At 41.5% G+C, this 24,986-nt stretch overlaps 1 protein-coding gene across 1 annotated transcript in view; it reads right to left on the reverse strand.

Annotated features, from left to right (window-relative positions):
- Positions 1–24,986, reverse strand: part of LOC124553253 — a 286,386-nt gene that overhangs the window by 204,562 nt on the left and 56,838 nt on the right. Inside the window, exons 6-7 of the mRNA XM_047127140.1 lie at positions 24,405–24,615; positions 9,788–9,995 (exon numbers count right to left, since the gene is read on the reverse strand). Of these exons, the coding sequence (XP_046983096.1) occupies positions 9,788–9,995; positions 24,405–24,615 (419 nt within the window). The remainder of the gene's footprint in view (positions 1–9,787; positions 9,996–24,404; positions 24,616–24,986) is intronic.

The raw sequence follows: 24,986 nt of genomic DNA on the forward strand, positions 1-24,986 counted from the left end.
ATGCAGTAAATGAAGCAGGCAAAAAGGAATACAAACGTCTCAAAAATGAGATCGACAGGAAGTGCAAAATGGCTAAGCAGGCATGGCTAGAGGACAAATGTAAGGATGTACAGGCTTATCTCACTAGGGGTAAGATAGATACAGCCTACAGGAAAATTAAAGAGACCTTCAGAGAATAGAGAACCACTTGTATGAATATCAAAAGCTCAGATGGAAACCCAGTTCTAAGCAAAGAAGGGAAATCAGAAAGGTGGAAGGAGTATATAGAGGGTCTATACAAGGGCGATGTACTTTAGGACAACTTTATGGAAATGGAAGAGGATGTAGATGAAGATGAAATGGGAGATATAATACTGCGAGAAAGACCTGAGTCGAAACAAGGCTCCGGGAGTAGACAACATTCCATTAGAACTACTGACAGCCTTGGGAGAGCCAGTCCTGACAAAACTCTACCATCTGGTGAGCAAGATGTATGAAACAGGCGAAATACCCTCAGACTTCAAGAAGAATATAATAATTCCAATCCCAAAGAAAGCAGGTGTTGACAAATGTGAAAATTACCGAACTATCAGTTTAATAAGTCACGGCTGCAAAATACTAACGCGGATTCTTTACAGACGAATGGAAAAACTAGTAGAAGCTGACCTCGGGGAAGATCAGTTTGGATTCCTTAGAAAGGTTGGGACACGTGAGGCAATACTGACCCTACGACTTATCTTAGAAGAAAGATTAAGAAAAGGCAAACCTATGTTTCTAGAGTTTGTAGACTTAGAGAAAGCTTTTGACAACGTTGACTGGAATACGCTCTTTCAAATTTTGAAGGTGGCAGGGGTAAAATACAGGGAGCGAAAGGCTATTTACAATTTGTGCAGAAACCAGATGGCAGTTATAAGAGTCGAGGGACATGAAAGGGAAGCGGTGGTTGGGAAGGGAGTGAGACAGGGTTGTACCATCTCCCCGATGTTATTCAATCTGTATATTGAGCAAGCAGTGAAGGAAACAAAAGAAAAATTCGGAGTAGGTATTAAAATCTATGGAGAGGAAATAAAATCTTTGAGGTTCGCCGATGACATTGTAATTCTGTCAGAGACAGCAAAGGACTTGGAAGAGCAGTTGAATGGAATGAACAGTGTCTTGAAAGGAGGATATAAGATTAACATCAACAAAAGCAAAACGAGGATAATGGAATGTAGTCGAATTAAGTCGAATGGTGCTGAGGGAATTAGATTAGGAAATGAGACGCTTAAAGTAGTAAAGGAGTTTTGCTATTTGGGGAGCAAAATAACTGATGATGGTCAAGTAGAGAGGATATAAAATGTAGACTGGCAATGGCAAGGAAAGCGTTTCTGAAGAAGAGAAATTTGTTAACATCGAGTATAGACTTAAGTGTCAGGAAGTCATTTCTGAAAGTATTTGTATGGAGTGTAGCCACGTATGGAAGTGAAACATGGACGATAAATAGTTTGCACAAGAAGAGAATAGAAGCTTTCGAAATGTGGTGCTACAGAAGAATGCTGAAGATTAGATGGGTAGATCATATAACTAATGAGGAGGTATTGGATAAAATTGGGGAGAAGAGAAGTTTGTGGCACAACTTGACTAGAAGAAGGGATCGGTTGGTAGGACATGTCCTGAGGCATCAAGGGATCACAAATTTAGCATTGGAGGGCAGCGTGGAGAGTAAAAATCGTAGAGGGAGACCAAGAGATGAATACACTAAGCAGATTGAGAAGGATGTAGGTTGCAGTAGGTACTGAGAGATGAAGAAGCTAGCACAGGATAGAGTAGCATGGAGAGCTGCATCAAACCAGTCTCAGAACTGAAGACCACAACAACAACAACAACAACAACAACAACAACAACATGTGCAGACTAGTAATCTCTCCTTTCCACATCAAATAAATTTTGATATTAGAAGATTTGAGTGAAAAAATATTAGATAATGCAGTGTTTTTATTTAGAGTACAGTTATTTGCTTTTTTCTAACTTTTAATTTTTACGCTTTTGGAAATTAATCAAAGCAAAACCTGCAAAATATATTAACTGTGATTATTCGACATTAATAATTCATGCTTAGCACTGTCAAATAACAACTGTCTGTGAATCGGTAATGCTGTATTTTCATGAAGTGACAACTACTTCCGGGTTCGATTCCCGGCGGGGTCAGGGGTTTTCTCTGCCTCGTGATGACTGGGTGTTGTGTGATGTCCGTAGGTTAGTTAGGTTTAAGTAACTCTAAGTTCTAGGGGACTGATGACCATAGATGTTAAGTCCCCGTTATGATCGCATTAAAGTTGTCTGTTTTTATTTTCGGATGACCTGTTTCACACTTCTAAGAGATTGTCTTTAGAGCTTGCATTCCTCGATGGCTGCAGGAAACATTTGCGTGGAGCAGCTCCAACTGTGCAGGTGTGGAGAACACTGCAGTGACATGTAGTCTTTTGCTTTAAAAATAATTTTATTTGTAATAGGAAACAATCCGACCTTTCCCAATGACACAGGCCGTCGCATAAAACGTGATGAGCAGTATTTGTTTGGGTTGAATCCCGCTACACATTGCACAAACAAAATTGTCAATATCTGCCACAATAGCAGAGAAAATGTGCCCGATGACTCACAGTAGGGACATCCTGTGTACAAACAGTAAAACTCATATTTATGTTACCGCATTTATCATTTTCCCACTTTTAACATCCATTTTTGTCCTTTACGGGGTGGCACACGATAAGTCACCCGATTGAATTTTGATCCTACAAGTATACCTATTTGGCCAATAGCTTTCAAATTGTGCGCTCAACTTCGTGCAGTTCCTGGAAATTATGCCAGATGTCTTTGCAAGTTCATCGCTTCCGTTGAGAGTCCACCATTTCAGTTTGCCGTGATGGCGGGCAGAGGACAGTTGACTGTCGCACTAAAGACAAAGACTGTGTTACTGCTTGCGGTGACAAATAGTGTTACATTGACAAAGAGAAGTTTTCGTGCTCATTTTAGCACACGGTGGGCTCCCAGCCCACAGAAAACACACAGATTACATCAAAAATCTGTAGGTACTGGATTCTTTTTTTTGTGTCAGTGGCCACATGCACATATGGTACGTTCGCTGCAAAACATTGAAGCAGTTTGAGAGGCTTTGACTCGTAGTCTGAGTAAATCAACAAGAAGAGCCAGTGCAGAGTTGGGACTTTCACGCCGATCTGGACAAAGAATGATTCAATCCGACCTTCACTTGTATCCATGCAAGATGCCTGTGGCGCATAAGCTTACTGCTAGAGATAAGGTGCGGAGACTGCAGTTTGCAAGGTCGGCAATCAAGCAAGACTGAGAGGCAGTGCAGCACCACACATGGTTTTCTAACTAAGCTTATTTTTACGTGAATGATGTTGTGAACAGACAGAACATTTGATTCTGGGCGCGTGAACCTTCACGAATAATCCGCACGACACACACCTGTGGGGAGAAAGTGTGCGTGTGGGTCGCAATGTCAGGCCACAGAATCATCGGTCCATTTTTCTTCAATGCTACAGTAACTGGTGAACGCTATTTACACATGCTGTGAAACCAGTCGTTTTCTCAACTCGTGGCTGCGTGTCTTCCATTGGAGACAATGGTTTATACAGAATGGAGCACGCCCCCATACTGCCAAGGTTGTGCTTGATTTCCAACGTAAAAGACTTGGTCTTAGGGTATTGTCAAACAAATTTCCAGAATGTTATGCAGGGTGATGAATGTGGCCACCCCACAGCCCAGACATTAACCCATGTGACTTCTTCCTTTGTGGGGTTCCTTAAAGAGAAGGTATATCACAGAAAACGTGAAAATGCAGTGCAACTTAGGACCATCATTGGAGCAGATTTCCACCTTGGCTCCTCTGGAGACCCAGACTTATTTTAGATTTGACTAATTTTAAGAAAGATAGTACACCAGATTTTACATTCCAGTCTCAGTTTTTTAACATTTTAGATGCGCATCACGGTTTTACCATCATTTACACTGATGGCTCCAAACAGGAGAATTTCATTGGCTGTTCTGTAGTGTTCCCTGATCAGGTTACCCGGATTCGCCTCCCTGATGAATATACCATTTTTGCAGTGGAGCTCCACGCGATCCTGAAGTCAATGGAGCGGATGAATTGTGTTCGGGGCAATCGATTTCTCCTCTGCTCCGATTCTCTCAGTGCCTTACAATTATTTCAGAATCTGTACTCAACTGAGGAGATGGTCGAGCTGATATATGGACAACTGTACTTGCTCCAACGGCGGGCTAAGGAGGTGTCCTTCTGCTGGGTGCCTGGTCGTGTTGGAATATGGGGCAATGAACAGGCCGATCGGGCTGCCAAAGAGGCCTGCAAAGAGCAGGATGTGGTCCAGTGTCCTATCCCCTGTCATCACTGCACTCCACAGGAAGTGCACGGAGTTGTGGGAGAACGAATGGCTGGCGGTGACGGCCAATAAACTGCGGTCGGTGAAGTCAACAACTCGGCTGTGGCGTACCTCCTGCCGGGAGCTCAGGCGGGAAGAAGTGACCCTCAAGCGTCTTTGGATCGGCCACTGTCCTCTAACACATAGTTTTCTATTACGGCAGGAGGATCCCCCGATTTGTGATGCTTGTGGTGTGCACATCTCTGTCCGGCACATTTTAACAGACTGCATTTTATACCGTGATGCAAGGGCAGAAGCACAAGTTGATGGGGATCTGCCCTGTGTTTTAGCTAATGATGAGACGTGTGTATCTAGGGTTTAAAGTTTTGTGATGTGTCTGGACTCTGGCCTAAACTTTTAGGCTGGAGGTTTTAGCGTATTGCAAGGTGACTGGCTACTCCCTTTTTCCTTGCAGTCAGCCAGCCACTACCATCTGTTATATTGTTTTACCTCCCTCTATCACTTTCTTCCTGGGTTGTCCATGTTTTACTGCTAGTGGCATGCTTCGTCCCACGCTTCGGTGTGGGTAGGCACATATTTTTCCAAGCTAGTCTCCTGTGTCTGTTTAATCTTATTGTTCTGAGTCTTTTCTTGACACCTGTCTCAACTGGTTACTGAGCAGGCGCTGAAGACCTTGCCGTCATGTGCCCTTAAAACCCTCTCAATCCACATCATCCATGTTGAGTTACGCTGTGCCATTCCATAAGATTTGTGTCAGGGAGTCATTACAAATGCACGTGTGCGACTTGAAGAAGTTGTAAACCAAAACGGCAGTAACACTGAACATATGAATCATAAGTTTGTATTTCCAAGCTGTATTCTTTATTTCTAGTTCCAAGCTGTATTCTTTATTTCTAGTTCCAAGCTGTATTCTTTATTTCTAGTCAATAAATCACAAATCTTGTCAACAACAAATGCGTTATTCATTAAACAAATCAGGTGACCATGCATCACATTCTCTCAATACAATGGTTTTCCACCATAAACGATTCCATGTTACAACATTTCCCACATATTAAGTTTTCTCTGACATTATTATGACCTTTAAAATTGATTTTCATACAGATTCCTGCAAAAAGTGCATCATCTTCCTGCTCGAAGTCAGCCTCGGAACAAAGCAGAAAATGCATACCACAGGCAAAGTTATCGATTATATAACATACCATTAGCACGAGAAAGTATGCCGAGTCACTGCCTTAACGATGATCATTATCTGATGATAGTGACTATAGCAGCTAGCTTCCTACTCCTCACTGCATTGTATTACAACAGCTTTAATTTAATTTCACAGTCATTTATACAAAGAAACATTGCTTTTGAAGAAGGCCATCTCTCTGTGTGAAATACGCTAATCCATACTAGGCATGCAGTCTTAGGTCGGTATGACCTGATCTACATCTGCATCTACATGGATACCCTGCACATCACACTTAAGTGCCTGGCAAAGGGTTCGTTGAACCACCTTCACAATAATTCTCTTTTATTCCACTCTCCAACAGCATGCGGAAAGTAATGAACACCTATACTTTTGCATGCGAGCTCTGAATCTCCTTACGTTGATCATCTTTTCTGCCTATTCAGGTTGCCGCCAACAAAATATTTTCACATTTCGAGGGGAAAGTTGTTGATTGAAATTTCACAAGATCCCGCTGCAATGAGAAACACCTTTGTTTTAATGACGTCCATCCCAAATTCTATATCCCGTCTGTGAGACTCACTCTCTTATTTCTCGATAATACAAAATGAGCAGCCTTTCTTCGTACTTTCTCAATGTACTCCATTAATGCTATCTGGTAAGGATCAAACTGTGTAGCAATACTATAAAAGATGACAGACACACATCGTGTAGGCAGTCTCTTTGGAAGAACTGTTGTGCCTTCTAAGTGTTCTGCCAATTTTTATTGGTCTTTCGTTCACCTGCGCAACAGCCTTGCCACAGTGGATACACCGGTTCCCGAGAGATCACCGAAGTTAAGCACTGTTGGGCGTGGCCGGCACTCGGATGGGTGACCATCCAGCTGCCATGTGCTGTTGCCATTTTTAGGGTTGCACTCTGCCTCATGATGCCAATTGAGGAGATAGTTGACCGAACAGTAGCGGCTTCGGTCAAGAATACCATCGTAACGGCCGGGAGAGCGGTGTGCTGACCCCATGCCCCTCCTATCCGCATCCTCCTCCGAGGACGACACGGTGGTCGGATGGTCCCGGTAGGCCACCCGTGGCCTGAAGAAGGAGTGCTTTGGTTCGTCTACCCCACAACATTTTCTGTGTCTTCTTTCCCATTTAAGTTGTTCGTAATTATAATTCCTGGCTATTTAGTTGAATTTATGGCCTTTAGACTTCACTGATTTATCATGTAACCAAAGTTTAACGGATTCCTTTTAGAAATCATGTGGATGAACTTACATTTTTCATCATTTAGGGTCATTTGCCAATTTTCGCACCATACAGATATCTTTTCTAAATCGTTTTGCAGTTGGTTTTGATCTTCTAATGACTTAAAAAGACTATAAATGACAGCATCATCTGCAAACAATTTAAGACAACTGCTCAGATTGTCTCTTATCATTTATGTCGATAAGGAACAGCAGATAGTTTATAACATGTACAGTAAAATCCCTTTTTACACTTTTCAGCAGACTGACCCAAAGAAATTTAAAATATAGGAAAGCATAGGAAACACAACAAGCAAAAATGAATAAATTACTTTTACTGTCATTCTGTTTATATTGTTCAAAATATAAATGTCGGAAATCACTTTTGTCTTACTCAATGACTTTCCATCAATTACTACGAATTTTTGACTTCTCCGACAGGAAATCATTAAGCCAGTCGCATAACTGCGATGACATTTCATAAGCATGCAATTCAATTACAAGCTACTTGTTGGTACAGTGTCAATAGCTTTCTGGAAATCAAGAAATATGGAATCAACTTGAAATTCATTGTCGATAACAGTCAACACTTCGTGTGAGTAAAGAGTTTCACAAGAACGATGTTTTGTAAATCCGTGTTGGCTATGTGTCAATAGACCATTACATATCAGACAAACATTCCTCGTCAAGATGCTCTGTAACAGGATGACAATTTCTGGCCTCTTCCTCACCCTAGACATCCCTCAGTCGAGTGACCTCGTTGTTGGCAACGAACTGTAGATTTCGTGCCTATTGTTCTCTGTTTACAAATACTGGCAACTTTAGTTTTTTAAGCAATTATATGAAAACACTTATTTACCATAATTTTATAATGATTATCACATGTTAGAACACTAATGTCTTTTTAATGTGGCTTTCATGAAAGACTTTTTCTTATGTGTTTTATTTACACCATTGGACATAATCAGAATAAACAGGGGGAACCCAGTGTGTGTCAGCATTCAGCCACTTCCTTTGTGATTGATGCTTTGCGTACTGTGAAGAGACAAGTAGAGCTAACTGTTGTTACAAAGAAACACAAATGATTATTTCAGATTTTATAAATAGGCAAAATTGAATCTGCTTTAATTTTATATTTTGAACAATATAAACAGAATGACAGTAAAAGTAATTTATTCATTTTTGCTTCTTGTGTTTCCTATGCTTTCCTATATTTTAAATTTCTTTGGGTCAGTCTGCTGAAAAGTGTAAAAAGGGATTTTACTGTACATATTATCATTACCATATTTATTGAAGGAAAATATTAACACTTTGACTGCCAAGCTCATCAACTGACAACAAAGAAAAATTCTAGTAGACAGTCAAACATGTTATTTGACAGGAAGCAAATTCTCCCGCTTTTACATACAAAAATCACGTATACTGGCGGGCCCTATCAGTCTTCACTGTGCTATGAGAGACTTGTAGTTCCTATAACAGGCAACAGATCATGGAAATGTAGTTTCTGAATCAGTTAGTAGATCTTCTCTGTTATATGGAATTAAGTTGCTAGAGAGCAACAGCTGTTTGTTCAGTATGTAAAGAAATGAAATGACACGGTTTTGTTTTCTTACAGAGAATGAAATTTAATTTAGATAAAAAATTACTCACCAAGTGGCAGCAGAACACACACGTAAAAGACTGTTATGATTGGCAAGCTTTTGGAGCCAGTGGCTCCTTCTTCAGGCAGAAGGGTTGAAGGGGAAGCAAGACGGATGAAGGAAAAGGACTGGAGAGATCTAGGAAAAGGGGTAGATTTTGGGAAAGTCACCCAGAGCCACAGGTAAGGGGAGACTTACTGTACGGGATGAGAAGGAAAGACCGATTGTTGGGGACTGCATCAGACGAGATTTGAAAACCTGAGAGCTTAAAGGTGCAAGACAGGGTAATATGCAAGACAGAGATTACTACTAAAACACTGTGCACAAGTTAATAAGAGTGAGAAGCTAAGTGCATTGTACATAACAGAGGTGGGATGGGATGGTGAAAAATAGACGGGAAAGACAACAAAAGATGTAGAAAACTGAAATGGAGTGAAGCAGAGAATAGTTGCAGTGAAGAAAAGCTGAGACAGAAGAAATTAACGTAAATTAGGCCCAGGTGGGTGGCGAGAAACAACGGCATGTTGTAGTGCTAGTTCCCATAATTGATTTCATTGTTATATTAGAGAATGAAATTGTGTGTGAAATGAAGCACGGTTTTGATGATAATGGTAGTGAGAATGACAATACTGAAAATTCTGATAATGATCCCCTGATTCTGTGCAAGAAGATTTCTGTTAATATTCTAGTGAGTATTTCTCATCTGGATTTTGTAAAACACTCGTTGAAACAATGCTTTACATTATGTTCTGATGTTTCTCTGCTATCTGAACCATGAAATATTTTTTTCCTTGTCGTAGTTTCAGTAAAATGAAGTGAGTGCAAAATGCCCATGAGCAAAGAGCCACATATCAGAGTCCATCACACCAAAACAATTTTTTTATGTGAAAATAAGGCGCAATAATCTACAATTACTGTTTTAGTATAATAGGTTTCAACTACTGAAAGTTGAACAGTAGACTGTTATGACTAGAATGGTAATAAAGAATTATGTCGGTTTAGTGAACTTTTATATTTTTCGCAAAACCTAACATTCGTTAAAATACAAGAAAAAAACTAAACCCTTGACATACGTAATTCAGAAAATGTTAGTATCACAGTTACACGTTGCATAGCCATCTTAATAAAAATTGAAAATCCATAAAAATAGCTGGCATTCTAAGAAACAGACAAACTGAAATAGCTGGTAATGAGTCATTGAACTAAATTTTGTAGAGGACTAACATTGACTCTGACAGAAAAATTCTACACACATGTACAAATATCAAACTTATTTACAAGAAATGCTTTAACCAGAACTGGTTTATTCAAAAGCAGTGAATCGTAGCAAAATCTAGAGTGGGCGCACACCGACCTGCCGGGCACGACGTCCTTCTTGACGACGGGATGGGCAGGCATGAAGCTCGCCGAGAACTGCTGCCCCTGCACGTGCGTGGCAGTCGCCCCGCCCACACCCACGTCCCCGTGGAAGGAGACGCGTTTCGGGGTCGCCGGGTCGCCGTTGCCCTTGCGGCGGCGACGGTGCCTCCGGAAGACGATGCCGTCCGTGTCACCAACTGCTGCTGTGGAATAGTGACGACCCTCTCACTAGCCATCCGATAACTGGGCACACTGTTAAGATCTTATTCTTTCCATTACACTGGATAGTGCAGACTTCAGCTGTAAATTAATTTGTTTCTGAGAACACGGGCTATTTTCACACTAAATATTAATTCAGCTGTATCCGTTATTTACTTTATCAACATTTGATTTTGAAGCTTCATCTTCAGACATGGAGGTACAGTTATTGAAACTTAAATACATCTAGTAGCTTTACCACAGCATCCTCAAACGTAGTTGACTTAGAAGGTAATTATAATGTCCATAAAACATTTAAAAAATCGGTCCGGGTAAATCGCCAAGAATAGCATTAAAAAAGACACAGTATGTGGAAAACAAGCTCTCAAAGTCTTTTTCCTAACAACGTTCACGAATGTTCTGTGTGTCCACCCTTCATTACACGGCACACATCTAATTGGTAGACCAATTCTGCCTGAACCAGTCGCAACATATCAGGAGTGACAGAAAGAATAGAGGCTCTGATGTAGTGTCACAAGTCTTTTAGGTTCTGTGCTAGAGGTGGAACACATACATTATCCTCTACTTAGCCCTGCAAGAGAAAAATTGTGAGGCGTCATGTCTGGCAACTGTGGGGGCCATTTGAGAAGCACCGAGTGCAGTGTTTATTGTGTTTCCTGGTGCTGTTCTGCTTTACTGTACTTAAAGAGTAACACTGGCTTCTGTTTAGATGGCTGAATGTACAATATGTTAGCACTACGTCGGCGGTCGCCTTTAATAATAGTTATGAGCTGGACCTGCCAGTCACTTCCCAGCTCGACTATTTGCTGTGCTCGGTAGCTTCTTTTCTGAAGTATGAATGCCTCACTGAAAGTGTGTGGCATTTCGCTATCTTTAGCTATGTAAATTATTTTTGACAGCAACTTTGCTTTAAGCAATGTATTTTCTTCCGGAAACTTGAACAATTACAATTCACAACCATAAATCAATAACTTTTAATCTCGACTATCATCCAGAATCAACAAGTCTCCTTCGTGTCTTTACTACTACTGACAATCTCCGAATGGTCTGCTCGCGTATTCTATGGCGGCCCCTCCAGAGCACCTTCAACTGGTGGCAGCACAGGATAGTGAACTCCATCAACACGTGGTGAAGCCCGCTCACTGCTCAGGCTACAAGCACACAGGTAACGCCTTACCTCACTGGATTCCGTTCAAAAGGAGACATATTTTGTCATCGTACAGTTTTTACGAAGTCCGTATATGGTATACACTGATGAGACAAAGCATTATAACCACCTGCTTAATAGCTTGTTTCTCCATCTTTGGAACAAATATATCACTGATTCTGCTTATCAGGGATCCTACAGTTTGTTAGTATGTTTGTGGAGGTATAGGTGGCATTAGATGGCCACGCACATCACGTAATTCACAAAAATAACAGGTTGCCGATTTGCACAAGCAGTGATGGCGCCGACAGCGACCCAGATAGGTTCCGTAGGACCTACGTCAGGTGAATTTGGTCGCCGAGACACCGACGTGAGTTCACTATAACGGTCCTCAAACCACTGTAGCTCTGAGACACGGACAATTATACTGCTGAAAGATGATATCACCGTTGGGGAAGAGAGCAAGCACGAAGGGATGCAGGTGGTTCGATTACTATGACATGTCCCGTGCAAGCGCAGGAGACTGTCTCCCATAGCACAGTACTACTTCCACCAGCCTGCGTCCGCGGTGCACTGCACGTTTTACGTTTCCACCTATCAATCGTCAAATCCCGAAGGTTCTGCACCCACTGCAATTGTAATTGTTGATGTCACTGGGTCAACATGAGAACGTGCAGGAGTGGTCTTCTGCAGAGCTCCAGTGTTTGATGAACAGTGTGCTCCGAAACACTTGCGTTGCACCAGCATTGTGCTTTTTCGGCAGAGATGGGACAGATCATCGTTTACTCTACTTTGCAGAGCAGACAAGTCTCCGAACCCCACGTTCTGTGAATAGTCACGGTTGTGCAACCTAGTGATAATTTTACTGTCCTCCTACAGGGTGACACACGGGTACTGACGGTTTTGAACTGCGTAGTACTGAGGGCGCGGTGGTGGGAGGTGGTCGTGGTAGGGATAGTTCTGATCCACACCAGACACCATTTCATTTACTCAGTCACTATGGAACAGTGGGACTTGCAACATCAAGTGTTTGTCTACGAAAGTTTTGTGAAAAGTGGCGAGTCTATTATTGCTATGCAGCGATTGTTTCGTGCATGGTTAATGTCGGTCGACATGGAGCTGTTCCGAGCCGTAACACAATCCTCAGGTGGGTGGAAAACTTCAGATCAACTGGAAACATAATAGATGAGAAGCATCCTGGCCCGAGATGCAGAGTAACGACACAAGAAAATGTTGAAAGGGTAAAGCAAGCGGCAGTCAAAAGCCCAGGACAGTCAGCTAGACGTCATGCTAGTGAGTTACAAATCAATTGTGGATCGGTTAGACGAATTTTGCTTAAAGAATTAAAACTCCATCCCTACAAAATGCTCATTGTCCGACAACTTAAGGAAACTGATTTTGCTGTACGAGTAGACTTCGCTTGCAGAACGCAAGTGATTTTGGGATCGAATGAAAATGATATTTTATTGACGAGTGATGAAGCTCATTTTCATTTAAACGGGACCATGAATAAGCAAAACCTACATTACTGGGCTCCAGAGCATTCACACCTTATCCACCGGCGTCCTCTACACTCAGAAAAAGCAACAGTCTGGTGTGCTCGTGGCTCTGTTGGCATTATTGGACCTTATTTTTTTGAAGAGAATGGGACCACCGTTACTGTTAATTCGGTTTGTTACATTCGTATGCTTGAAACATTCTTGAAACCAGAACTAAGAAGACGACAAATCCCTTTAAAATGCGTTTGGTTCTGGCAGGATGGGGCAACATCGTACACCGCAAACACTTCAGTGACAAGTTCTTAGACGCACGTTTCCTGGCAAGATTATCTCACGTTTTGGCAATGTTCCTTGGCCTCCCAGGTCTCCTGACTTGTCAGTATGTGACTATTTTCTTGTGGGGTATCTTAAGAACTGTGTCCATAATCACAAACCACGAACTTTGGACGAGTTGAAGAATACAATCATACAAGAAATTGTGGCCATCCCTGCAGAGATTTTAGTCCATGTGATGGAGGATTTTGAGAAGAGACTCGAGTCCTGCATTCGAAATGACGGACGTCACCTTGACGACATTATTTTTCACAAATAACTTTGTTAACTAAAATGGCAAATAATGAGCTTTGATTTTGTGTAAATAAACATGCATTAATTTTAAAGTTGGCTGAGTATTATTTCATTAAAAACCGTCCGTCTCCCGTGTGTCACCCTGTCTCTCTTTCCGTAGATGCTCACGACAGTAGCATATGAACATCGGATCAGCTTCGCCGTTTCTGAGATACTCGTCCACAGGCTGTGCACCATAATACTCTGCCATTTGTCGAAGTCTCTTATCTCGATGGGTTTCCCCATTTGCAGCCTACATCACTGCTAGGGCGGTCCCCCGTCCGTGTCTGCTCCGCTTACATACTTTTGTTACCACGTCACGTGCCCGCAACACCACCTGGCAGTTTCCAGTGTCTCTGTGGGCAGTCATCATAATGTTTTGGCTCATCAAGGTATATAAATTTTGTATTTTGTTCACGCAGCTATCCTCCATACTTCCGAGAGCCTAACAGTGCGCCACGGCCTTTCCATGGAAATGTTATGGGACAACACACAGATTAGAGGCCATGAAACACGGCAAAATGACATTCGGGAAATCTCGCATCCAATTATGGAAATGTAGAGGGTCACCATCAAGTTTCCTGCTACATGTTTCGAGTTGTAGACTGAACCACAATTGCAGCAAAGACGAAGGGTCCGTACCAAACAGCAGACTGTCTTGTTGGACGTAGCACAGAACACTTACCCATAAGCTTTCGGCCATAGCCCTTGTCAGTAAAAGAGAAACAGACGTAGTTCATTCACACATACAAGCATATTGCATGCACACATGACTGCAAGCTCCAGCAGCCTGGGCCAGAATGGTCTCTCTGGCACAAGCTGCCAGGTTGGTGGTCACGTGTGGGCGAGGTGTCCTTAATTGTGATTGGCATGTCATCATTTTCTATATTTTGGCTGATGCACGTTCAATTTGCACTAGTTCTAGTGGCAGACCTTGTGGGACTTGGCAATATCACATCCCTCACACTGTCCGAGGTCTCTTCCGACACACCCACTCACAGCCTAAACATTTTGCACTATACAACCAACGATGCTCCTCAAATGTCTTATACCACTTCTCTATGTTGTCATAAACTGGCGCCGTCTCAAACTTACCATGAAAAGCTCCTCACATACTCACCAACGATTGGCAATTGGAAAATTCTAGTACACTAAATCTGGCCCACCTGGCTAGCCACGCAGTCTAATTACAGAGTGCTGTTACATCCACACAAATGATAAAAATGGATGTACATATGTAAGTTTGTGTTTCAAATCTCCTCCTAAACCACTGGACCCATTTCATCAACCAAACTTGGTACAAACATTTACTGTCTGGAAAGAATCACTGCGGGGGTAAGAACCCCCCACCTATTGGGGAGGGGGCGAAAAAGCAGTGTAGCCTGCAACACAAGAATACCCGTATTCTAGTCGCCTGGAATTTAAGAATGAGAGCATTCAGAGACTTGCAACAAACTAAACAAAATAATTTCAAATCTATAAGAAACTTTTTCTTGCTGATGAACTCCACAAAATGATGAAGAGAAAAAAAGTTTATCACTTACTAGATTTTTCACAGTTCGTGCAGTAAAGCTGCCACATGAAGCACGATGTTCCAATTCATTACTCCTTTACTATCAACTATATTTGTGACATATTTTGCAGTCAGTATTAGCTTATATCACTGAATGTAACAGAAAAATTAGGTCTATGATACTTAGTTCATAAGATATGACATCACAAACATGGAATGTGTGAAAAACTACCGCCTTCTGCAAGATATTTAAATTTATTAGTTTGCCACTATTAACTTTATTCGTGATACATTTTGCAGACAGTGTCCACATCTGCTGCTGAATCTACATACAAAAAGGTACCATTGTATAACACACAGTTTGGGAGACAGGACATCAAATACTGGGATCCGTGCAAAACTGCCACATCGTGCATGGTGTTTTCATTTATTACTTCTTTATCACTACCTCTATCCACAACACATTTTGCAGACAGTAAGCATATATACCAGTCAATGTACTTGCAAAATTATATCATCGTCCACACCTCCTCTCAGGTGGAATTTTGAATAAGGGAGATACTCTCTAGTGGCCTACCAGTGGTGGGCTACTGATATGGTTTGTAATGATCCTGCTAGTGGTGTTTGTACGGGCAGACGTTTCATCGGGTAATATGTTTCAAGCCTTGGTAGAGCCAGCCATGACAAAACTCTTCTACTTGGGGTATGAGATGTATGAGACAGGTGAAAAAGAAAGGAAGTGTTGACAGGTTCAAAAATTACCGCACTATCAGTTTAATAAGTCACGGCTGAAAAATATTAACACAAATTCTTTACAGGAGAATGGAAAAACTGGTAGAAGCCGACCTCACGGAAGACCAGTTTGGATGCTGGAGAAATGTAGGAACATGCAAGGCAATACTGACCTTACGAGTTCCCACAAAAGATTCGTTAAGGAAAGGCAAAACTATGTTTATAGTATTTGTAGACTTACAGAAAGTTTTTGAAAATGTTGACCAGAATATTCTTTCAAATTCTGAAGGTGGCAGGGGTAAAATACAGGGAGCGAAAGGCTATTTACAATTTGTACAGAAATAAGAGGGCACTTGTAAAAGTTGAGGGGCATGAAAGGGAAGCAGAGGTTGAGAAGGAAGTGTGACGAGGTTTTAGCCTATCCCCGATGTTATTCAATCTGTGCATTGAGCAACCAGTAAACAAAACAAATCAAAAATTTGGAGTACAAATTAAAGTCCAGGGAGAAGAAATAAAAACTTTGAGGTTTGCCAATGACACTGTAATTGTGTCAGAGACAGCAAAGGACTTGGAAGAGCAGTTGAACAGAGTTGACATCATCTTGAAAGGAGGATATAAGATGAACATCAACAAAAGCAAAACAAGATAATGGAATTTTGTTGAATTATGAGGGAATTAGATTAGGAAATGAGACACCCAAAGTAGAAGATGAGTTTTGGTATTTGGGCAGCAAAATAACTGATGATGATCAAAGTGGAGAGGATATAAAATGTGGACTGGCAATGCCAAGGAAGACATCTCTAAAGAAGAGAAATCTGTGAACATTGAGTTTCAATTTAAGTGCCAGGAAGTCTTTTCTGAAAGTTTTGTATGGAGTGTAGCCACGTGTGAAAGTGAAACACGAATGATAAACAGTTTGGAAAAGAAGAGAATGCCGAAGATAAGATGGGTAGATCATGTAACTAATGAGGAAGCACTGAATAGAATTGGGGAACAAATAAATTTGTGGCACAACCTGACTAGAAGAAGTAATCAGTTGTTAGGACATATTGTGAGACATCAAGGGATCATCAATTAGGTACTGGAAGGAAACGTGTGGGGGGGGGGGGGGGGGGGGGTCGTAGAGGGAGACCATGAGATGAATACAGTGAGCAAATTCAGGATGTAGGTTGTCGTAGTTACTCGGAGATGATGAGGCTTGCACAGGATAGAGAAACATGGAGAGCTGCATGACAACACCAACAACAGCAACAGCAGCAGCAGCAGCAACAACAACAACAACAACAACAACGTCTTTCAAGTAGCATGCACAGTGCAGTCTGGCTGAAAGCGTTTATGCACAGACCACGCATAGTTACATTAACAGTCCTTGACTTGGGCACTACGTGTTCTGCAGACCTGCCTCACACAATGGGCTACAAATAAGATGTTAATGGAGACACTGTGTTCTGTCCATATTTTGTTTCACATTCTCAAGTACTAATGTCTTATATACAACAAAAAGTGAAAAATATTATCGATTGTATTCTCGGTTTAAAAATGTTCGACAGGGTGTACATTAAGTCTGAGAACATTTTCAATTATTTATTGCTCAAGAACTAAACACTGTACAGATGTCATACATATCATTTTGAGGAAAAACTCTGAAAGTGTTTTTTTAATACAAAACATCCGATATGCAAACCACGAGTGACCTGGCAGATGCCAATACAGTAGTCGAATTCTTGTCATATTTGTCCCAGCATGGCATCATTGACTGTGGCAGTCGCTTGCCGTATTCTCACCTGGAGCTCTGCTACATTACGTGGTAGAGGCGATACATACACCAGATCTTTAATGTGTTCCCACAGAAAAAAAAGTCACACGGAGTGAGATCTGGTGATTGGGGAGGCCATTTCATAAAACAGCTGTCCCCTTCTGTAGCATGGCCGATTTGTCAATGCGACAGCTCCGTGTTAAGGTGCCCACGAGCTTCACGATGAAAATTGGTTGGAGCCCCATCCTGCTGAAAGATGAATGGAGAGTCTGATTGCATTTCAGGTGTCAGTCATTGCTGCAACATGTTCAAGTAGAAATATCCAACGACAGTGTTCTCGGCGAAGAAGAATGTCACGTACAGTTTTCGACGCGAAAGGCACAAAAAGCATTTACCTTTGGGGAATCATGCTCAAATTCAATGCATTCATGTGATGCTTTGTACCCCAGATTCAACAATTATGCCTGTTCACCTTCCCATTAGTGTGAAAAGTAGGTTCATCACTAAAAATTAAGTGATCAACAATGCCATCCCCACCTCATTCAAATGTTGCAACTGCAAACGAAATTCAAAACGCTTGTCTTTGGCATCGTCATTGAGCTTCTGCACTAGCTCTAATGCGAATGGTTTCATAGACAGCTTCTGTCACAGGACTTTCCACACTGTCACTGGAGCCACTTCGAGTTCACAGGATGCAGAACGCATCAATTTCTTTGGACTCCTTACGAATGTCTCTCGTATGCGCTCCACATTCACTTGACTCTCACTGGAGCTTCCACTTCTCTTTCCTGGGCACAAACAACCCGACGTAACGAATTTGTTGTGTCGGTGGTAAATGGCCTTCCTTGTTGGTGGCTTCTTACCATACTTGGTTCTAAACATCCGTTGAACAACTGTAGCACATTTGTTTTTGTCAAACTACACACAGCTGTAGCACACACACAAAAAGCTTGCTCCGTACCTGAACTGGGCACATTTGTGACTAGCGCTGACTATCGGCAAATTACCAAACTATGCTGTGGCTGTATACGTGAACATTCAGATTTTCTCTTCAGAATGACGTATGTATGATATCTTTACAATAAATAATTGAAAGTGTTTCCGGACTTTATGTACATCCTGTACACATACAATTTAGATGGCTGGATGACAGCAGTATTTATGGAAACATATGCACCTAAACTCTTTTCACTTAAGAGTTATTAGTAGAAAGATACACACAGATATTTTATTAAATGTAGATACTCTGACTTTGTGAACAACACTGTAAATCAACACAAAATTAACTGACGAGCTGACAAAGCAAAGGTACTACAAAGTAACTAAGTCCGATGCCAAGAATTGTAAAAATCCAAAGCAAATTCAAATTGAGGGAGTTCGAAGTATCACAACTCCTACCTTAACAGCTCTTTTTATGTATCGTAACTGAGAATGAAAAATTAAACTTAACATATGGGTCAGCAACTCAGTGACAACCAAGCAAAATATTTCTGTTTTATGAAATACAACAATCGCATTACAACTGTCTCGAGACAGCCGTGATTGTTCTGTAAGTTACAGAAAAATGCATTTACCCTGACATAATACATCTATGTTTTTAGGCTGTATCAAAAGGTCGCCCTCAGGTGTGTGTGTGTGTGTGTGTGTGTGTGTGTGTGTGTGTGTGAACTGTGCCCAAGTGTTTGGCATTCCCTCCAGGTCAGCTTTCTGTTACTGTGTTCTATTTCTATGAACTCTCAAAACCAATAACAAAGCTGGTGTAATACCCATTTTGGTGTCTTAATTCAGTTTGCTGCCATAATTTTTGGCATTTATGATTCACTATTTTAGCTACACGGAAATGAAATTTGCGTGAAATTTCAATGTATTCTGGAAGGATCTTGTAAGACGAACATGCCTTATTAAACTTTGTTTCTGATATATTTAAATGAATATATGGCTGTTCCTGGGTTGCACGTTTCAGACGTTTAAAACTGAGATTCGGAAGTATATATCCGGCAGGTCCCCTGAAGCTGCTTTAAACCATCCTCGTCAACTGCTGTCGCCAGTACAGTTCTTGCTACACCTGCCGCCACCAACGCCACCGCCGTTGCTGGGTTCTGTGACACTTTCTTCTCTGACACCCCTGCTGATGCCTCCGGCACCAACCGTTGACCTCGATGTCGCTATGTGGATGCCGTACCTGGTCCTGCTCTACGGCCTCTCGCAAGTGGCCAACCCACCTCCTCATCACTTCTGCCACTACTCACCAGTGCTTTTTTTCTGTATCGTGCATTTTTCTGTGGCCAGTGTTTTTTACGAGGGCGGATCAAATACCATGTTATTTTTTATTTAAATTCATTTAATTGAAAAGCTCAAGGCGATTATAATGTATTTTTCTGCATAGTCTCCTGCTTTGGAAATGCATTTGTCCCGGCGTACGGGCAGCTTTTTGATGCCCTCATCATAAAAAGAACTCGGTCATGTCATCAGCCAGTTGTGCACAGTCTTCCATACTCTCCTCATCTTCAAATCGTCACCCGCCTAGAGCTTCTTTAAGCAGTCCGAATAAATGGAAATCGCAAAGCAACGAGTATGGGCTCTAAGGAGGATGATCGAGTGTAGTCCAGTGCATTTCTCGTGGCTTGGAGACAGAGCTGCAGTATGGGCTTGCACACTGTTGTGGAGGAGGATGACCTGTCGAATCGATTGGTCTCTTCTTTTGCAGCGATATGCAACTCTCGCCTTCTTTGACAGTTCGCTGTAGTAATCAGCATTGATTGTGTGTCACTCGTGCGAAAAAGTCAATCAGCAAAATGCCTCGCTGATAGAAAAAAAAGGTTGAAAGGACCTTGCCAGCCAACAGTTGAACCTTCGATTTCACTAGTGCTGCCTCCTCTTCCCTCCACCACTCCTTAGTGGCTAGTTTAGATACTGGACTGTAGTGCAGAACCTATGCTTCATTGCGGGTGATGATCCGACTCAAAAAAGCATCACCTTCTTCTCCAAACCTTGCTGTACACCTCTGACAGACCTCCAAACATCTCAACTTCAGATTTTCAGTCAAAAGTTTAGGGACCCATCTGGAACACACTTTACGGAATTGTAGGTCATTTGTGACGATTGCTTGACAGCTCCCATACCTGATTCTGACTTTTTGTGCTACTTCTGATACTCTCCTCCGTCGATCGTTGTCAATAATGTCTTTAACCGCACAAATGTTTTTGTCTTTAATGCAGGTCCGAGGATGGCAATCGTGTTGCTGATTTTCCACACATTCTTGTCCTCCCTTGAACTTTTTATGCCAGGCAAACACACGCGTCCTCGACAATGTTTTATCATCGAACAGTGCAGTCAATCTCTGGCAAATATCCACCGCTGTAACTCCTTCGTTGTCAATAATGTCTTTAACCGCACAAATGTTTTTGTCTTTAATGCAGGTCCGAGGATGGCAATCGTGTTGCTGATTTTCCACACATTCTTGTCCTCCCTTGAACTTTTTATGCCAGGCAAACACACGCATCCTCGACAATGTTTTATCATCGAACAGTGCAGTCAATCTCTGGCAAATATCCACCGCTGTAACTCCTTCGTGAGCAAGAAATTTGGTAATTGCGCAATGGAGGGGTGCACCCGCTGCTCAGACATCATGGGAATTACTGACGAGACAGTGGGAAATATCTAACAGCACGCTCTCCTCACTTCTAACAGTCCCTCCTAAGCACAGCAGAAGTGCGGGTCCAGTCCTACCAACTGTTGATGTTCAGAAACAAAAATCCTGTTTATATTTGATCCCCCTCCCCCGTATGTATATATCTATGTTTGTATGTTTTTTCCCACCCCCAAAAAGAGAGGAGTTATTTGCCTTCATTCACAAAGCACACAATGCTAGAGAGCATGCATCTATACAGTTCAAAGGTCTTATAGACTATCTGCAACCACCACCTGGTGTGCTCTGGTGAGCCGCCAAAGAAACAGCATTGTTTATACCAGGGGTCTCCAAACTACGGCAAACCGGCCTGCGTTAGTTGGCCGGTCATCCCCGGTATTCGGCCCGCCAAATATTTGAGATGGTACCTATACTGGCAACAATTGAGTTTCGAGGCCTATCACAACCAATACACCGCGACATTGTCGGAGCTCTATCTTTACAAAATGGAAGGTCTTGGTTAAACTTGTGGCTATCCACAATAAACAGACAGACCATTCTCCGTGCGATAGTGAAAAACAGTTAACAGACTAGTTTGGCGAAAACATTAAGTAAAAAAAGTCTTTGCATTTTATTCCACTCACAAGTCTGGTGCAAGTCTTTCAAATGGACGCCACTTCGGCGACTAGCCTCAGTAATCAATCATTATGGAAGATGCTTCTTAAGCAAGGTTTCACTTTCTTCTGATTACGTTGTAAAATACATACAGAATGTGTAGTACCACAAATTTTTGGCGGTTAAATTCGGCAGAATAAAATACGTCAGAATTTCGGTCAGGTACGTCCACCAATCAAAATTATGTAATTAAATAAAAATCGTAGTTCGTTTCAGTGCTAGCTATTCTCACAACCTTAGATTTTTGCGATTTCATCTTTCCTTTAGCCTTGCATTACGGCGATCATGGTGTGCTAGCGTGCTTTAATCCCACTAGGTAGCTCTTGGGCCTTATGACTTTGTGAAGGAGTCAATGTGGCCTGCGGACTAAAAAGTTTGGAGACCCCTGGTTTATACAATTGCAAACAAGCACTCTGCCTATTCTTTATGCTGTATTATTTTTGTCCAGTCAATATGTTCAGTACTATGCACAACCTGTATCTTATGTGTTGCTCTATAATGTACTATGTTCAATACAACATGTTTGTTCTTGCTATAACAAAAACCGCGCATGCATTCATTTTATATACCACAAACACTGTCATTTTCACCCTGATAGATAAGATTAACTGCAAAAAGGTGGAATTTAAGGAGATGGGACCTGGATAAACTGACTAAACCAGAGGTTGTACAGAGTTTCAGGGAGAGCATAAGGGAACAATTGACAGGTATGGAGAAAATTAATAAAGTAGAAGAAGAATGGATAGCTCTGAGGGATGAAGTAGTGAAGGCAGCAAAGGATCAAGTAGGTAAAAAGACGTGGGCTAGTAGAAATCCTTGGGTAACAGAATAAATATTGAATTTAATTGATGAAAGGAGAAAGTATAAAAATGCAGTAAATGAAGCAGACAAAAAGGAATACAAACGTCTCAAAAATGAGATTGGCAGGGAGTGCAAAATGGCTAAGCAAGGATGGCTAGAGGACAAATGTAAGGATACAGAGGCTTATCTCACTAGGGGTAAAATAGATACTGCCTACAGGAAAATTAAAGAGATCTTTGGAGAAAAGAGAGCCACTTGTATGAATATCAAGAGCTCAGATGGAAACCCAGTTCTAAGCAAAGAAGGGAAAGCAGAAAGATGGAAGGAGTATATAGAGGGTCTATACAAGGGCGATGTACTCGAGGACAATATTATGGAAATGGAAGAGGATGTAGATGAAGTTGAAATGGGAGATACGATACTGCGTGAAGAGTTTGACAGAGCACTGAAAGACCTGAGCCGAAACAAGGCCCCGGGAGTAGACAACATTCCATTAGAACTACTGACAGCCTTGGGAGAGCCAGTCCTGACAAAACTCTTACCATCTGGTGAGCAAGATGTACGACACAGGCAAAATACCCTCAGACTTCAAGAAGAATATAATAATTCCAATCCCAAAGAAAGCAGGTGTTGACAGATGTGAAAATTACCGAACTATCAGTTTCATAAGTCACAGCTGCAAAATACTAACACGAATTCTTTACAGATGAATGGAAAAAACTGGTAGAAACCGACATCGGGGAAGATCAGTTTGGATTCCGTAAAAATATTGGAACACGTGAGGCAATACTGACCTTACGACTTATCTTAGAAGAAAGATTAAGGAAAGGCAAACCCACATTTCTAGCATTTGTAGACTTAGAGAAAGCTTTTGACAATGTTGACTGGAATACTCTCTTCCAAATTCTAAAGATGGCAGAGGTAAAATACAGGGAGCGAAAGGCTATTTACAATATCTACAGAAACCAGATGGCAGTTATAAGAGTCGAGAGGCATGAAAGGGAAGCAGCAGTTGTGAAGGGAGCGAGACATGGTTGTAGCCTCTCCCTGATGTTATTCAATCTGTATATTGAGCAAGCAGTAAAGGAAACAAAAGAAAAATTTGGAGTAGGTATTAAAATCGATGCAGAAGAAATAAAAACTTTGAGGTTCGCCGATGACATTGTAATTCTGTCAGAGACGGCAAAGGACTTGGAAGAGCAGTTGAACGGAATGGACAGTGTCTTGAAAGGAGGATATAAGATTAACATCAACAAAAGCAAAACGAGGATAATGGAATGTAGTCGAATTAAGTCAGGTGATGCTGAGGGAATTAAATTAGGAAATGAGACACATAAAGTAGTAAAGGAGTTTTGCTACTTGGGGAGCAAAATAACTGATGATGGTCGAAGTAGAGAGGATATAAAATGTAGACTGGCAATGGTAAGGAAAGTGTTTCTGAAGAAGAGAAATTTGTTAACATTGAGTACAGATTTAAGTGTCAGGAAGTTGTTTCTGAAAGTACTTGTATGGAGTGTAGTCATGTATGGAAGTGAAACATTGATGATAAATAGTTTGGACAAGAAGAGAATAGAAGCTTTCGAAATGTGGCGCTGCAGAAGAATGCTGAAAAATAGATGCGTAGATCACGTAACTAATGAGGTGGTATTGAATAGAATTGGGGGGAAGAGGAGTTTGTGGCACAACTTGACTAGAAGACAGGATCGGTTGGTAGGATATGTTCTGAGGCATCAGGGGATCACCAATTTAGCATTGGAGGGCAGCGTGGAGGGTAAAAATCGTAGAGGGAGACCAAGAGATGAATACACTAAGCAGATTCAGAAGGATGTAGGTTGCAGTAGGTACTGGGAGATGATGAAGCTTGCACAGGATAGAGTAGCACGGAGAGCTGCATCAAACCAGTCTTAGGACTGAAGACCACAACAACAACAACTCCAGTGAGAGTGTTAAAGTCACCAGTAAAAGTAAAGTAACTAATTTCTTGCCTATATATTACCACGAACAGAATTCATTTTCACAGAGCAGGTATAACTAACCTTCTAGCTGCTTGTTATCTGGCGAGTGGTAGATGCGGTTCTTCTCATTGTTCTTGGCTTCACTGTCGCACATTACGCTGGCTTCCTTGTTCATGAGATCACACTTTTCCTCCATTTCGTACTTCTTTTCATTGCACATCGTAATGATAGGCTCGCTCATCTTATTTGTGTCAGCAGGTTGGTTTGTACCAGCTTTTGTGCTACTGTCCACCTGAAAGATAAATTAATTAATTGATTCTCTATTGTCAAATGAAATGTCAAACAACTGTGAAGTGAAACAGGTGACTTGTCAGTGTTGTTACTACACTAGCTAAAATTTGTGCAATATTACTGTCGAGGAGTTCCTTGAAAAATTAAGCAGATTCTTGTATTGTTGACTGCATTTACTTAAACTTACGGCTTGACTTTTTTTGGGTTCATAAGCATTTTATTTCTATTAGTTATTACTTTTATGTTGTAATTTCATGTACTGACACATTCCCTGACCTTGGAGATTTGTTCCTCACTTTGCTCCTACACAACTTAACGTGTAAATAAATAAGACACACACACATATACAGGGTGTTAAAAAAGTCTCTCCGC

Source organism: Schistocerca americana, chromosome 11 (assembly GCF_021461395.2).
Source record: "Schistocerca americana isolate TAMUIC-IGC-003095 chromosome 11, iqSchAmer2.1, whole genome shotgun sequence".
In the NCBI taxonomy this organism is placed as follows: domain Eukaryota; kingdom Metazoa; phylum Arthropoda; class Insecta; order Orthoptera; family Acrididae; genus Schistocerca; species Schistocerca americana.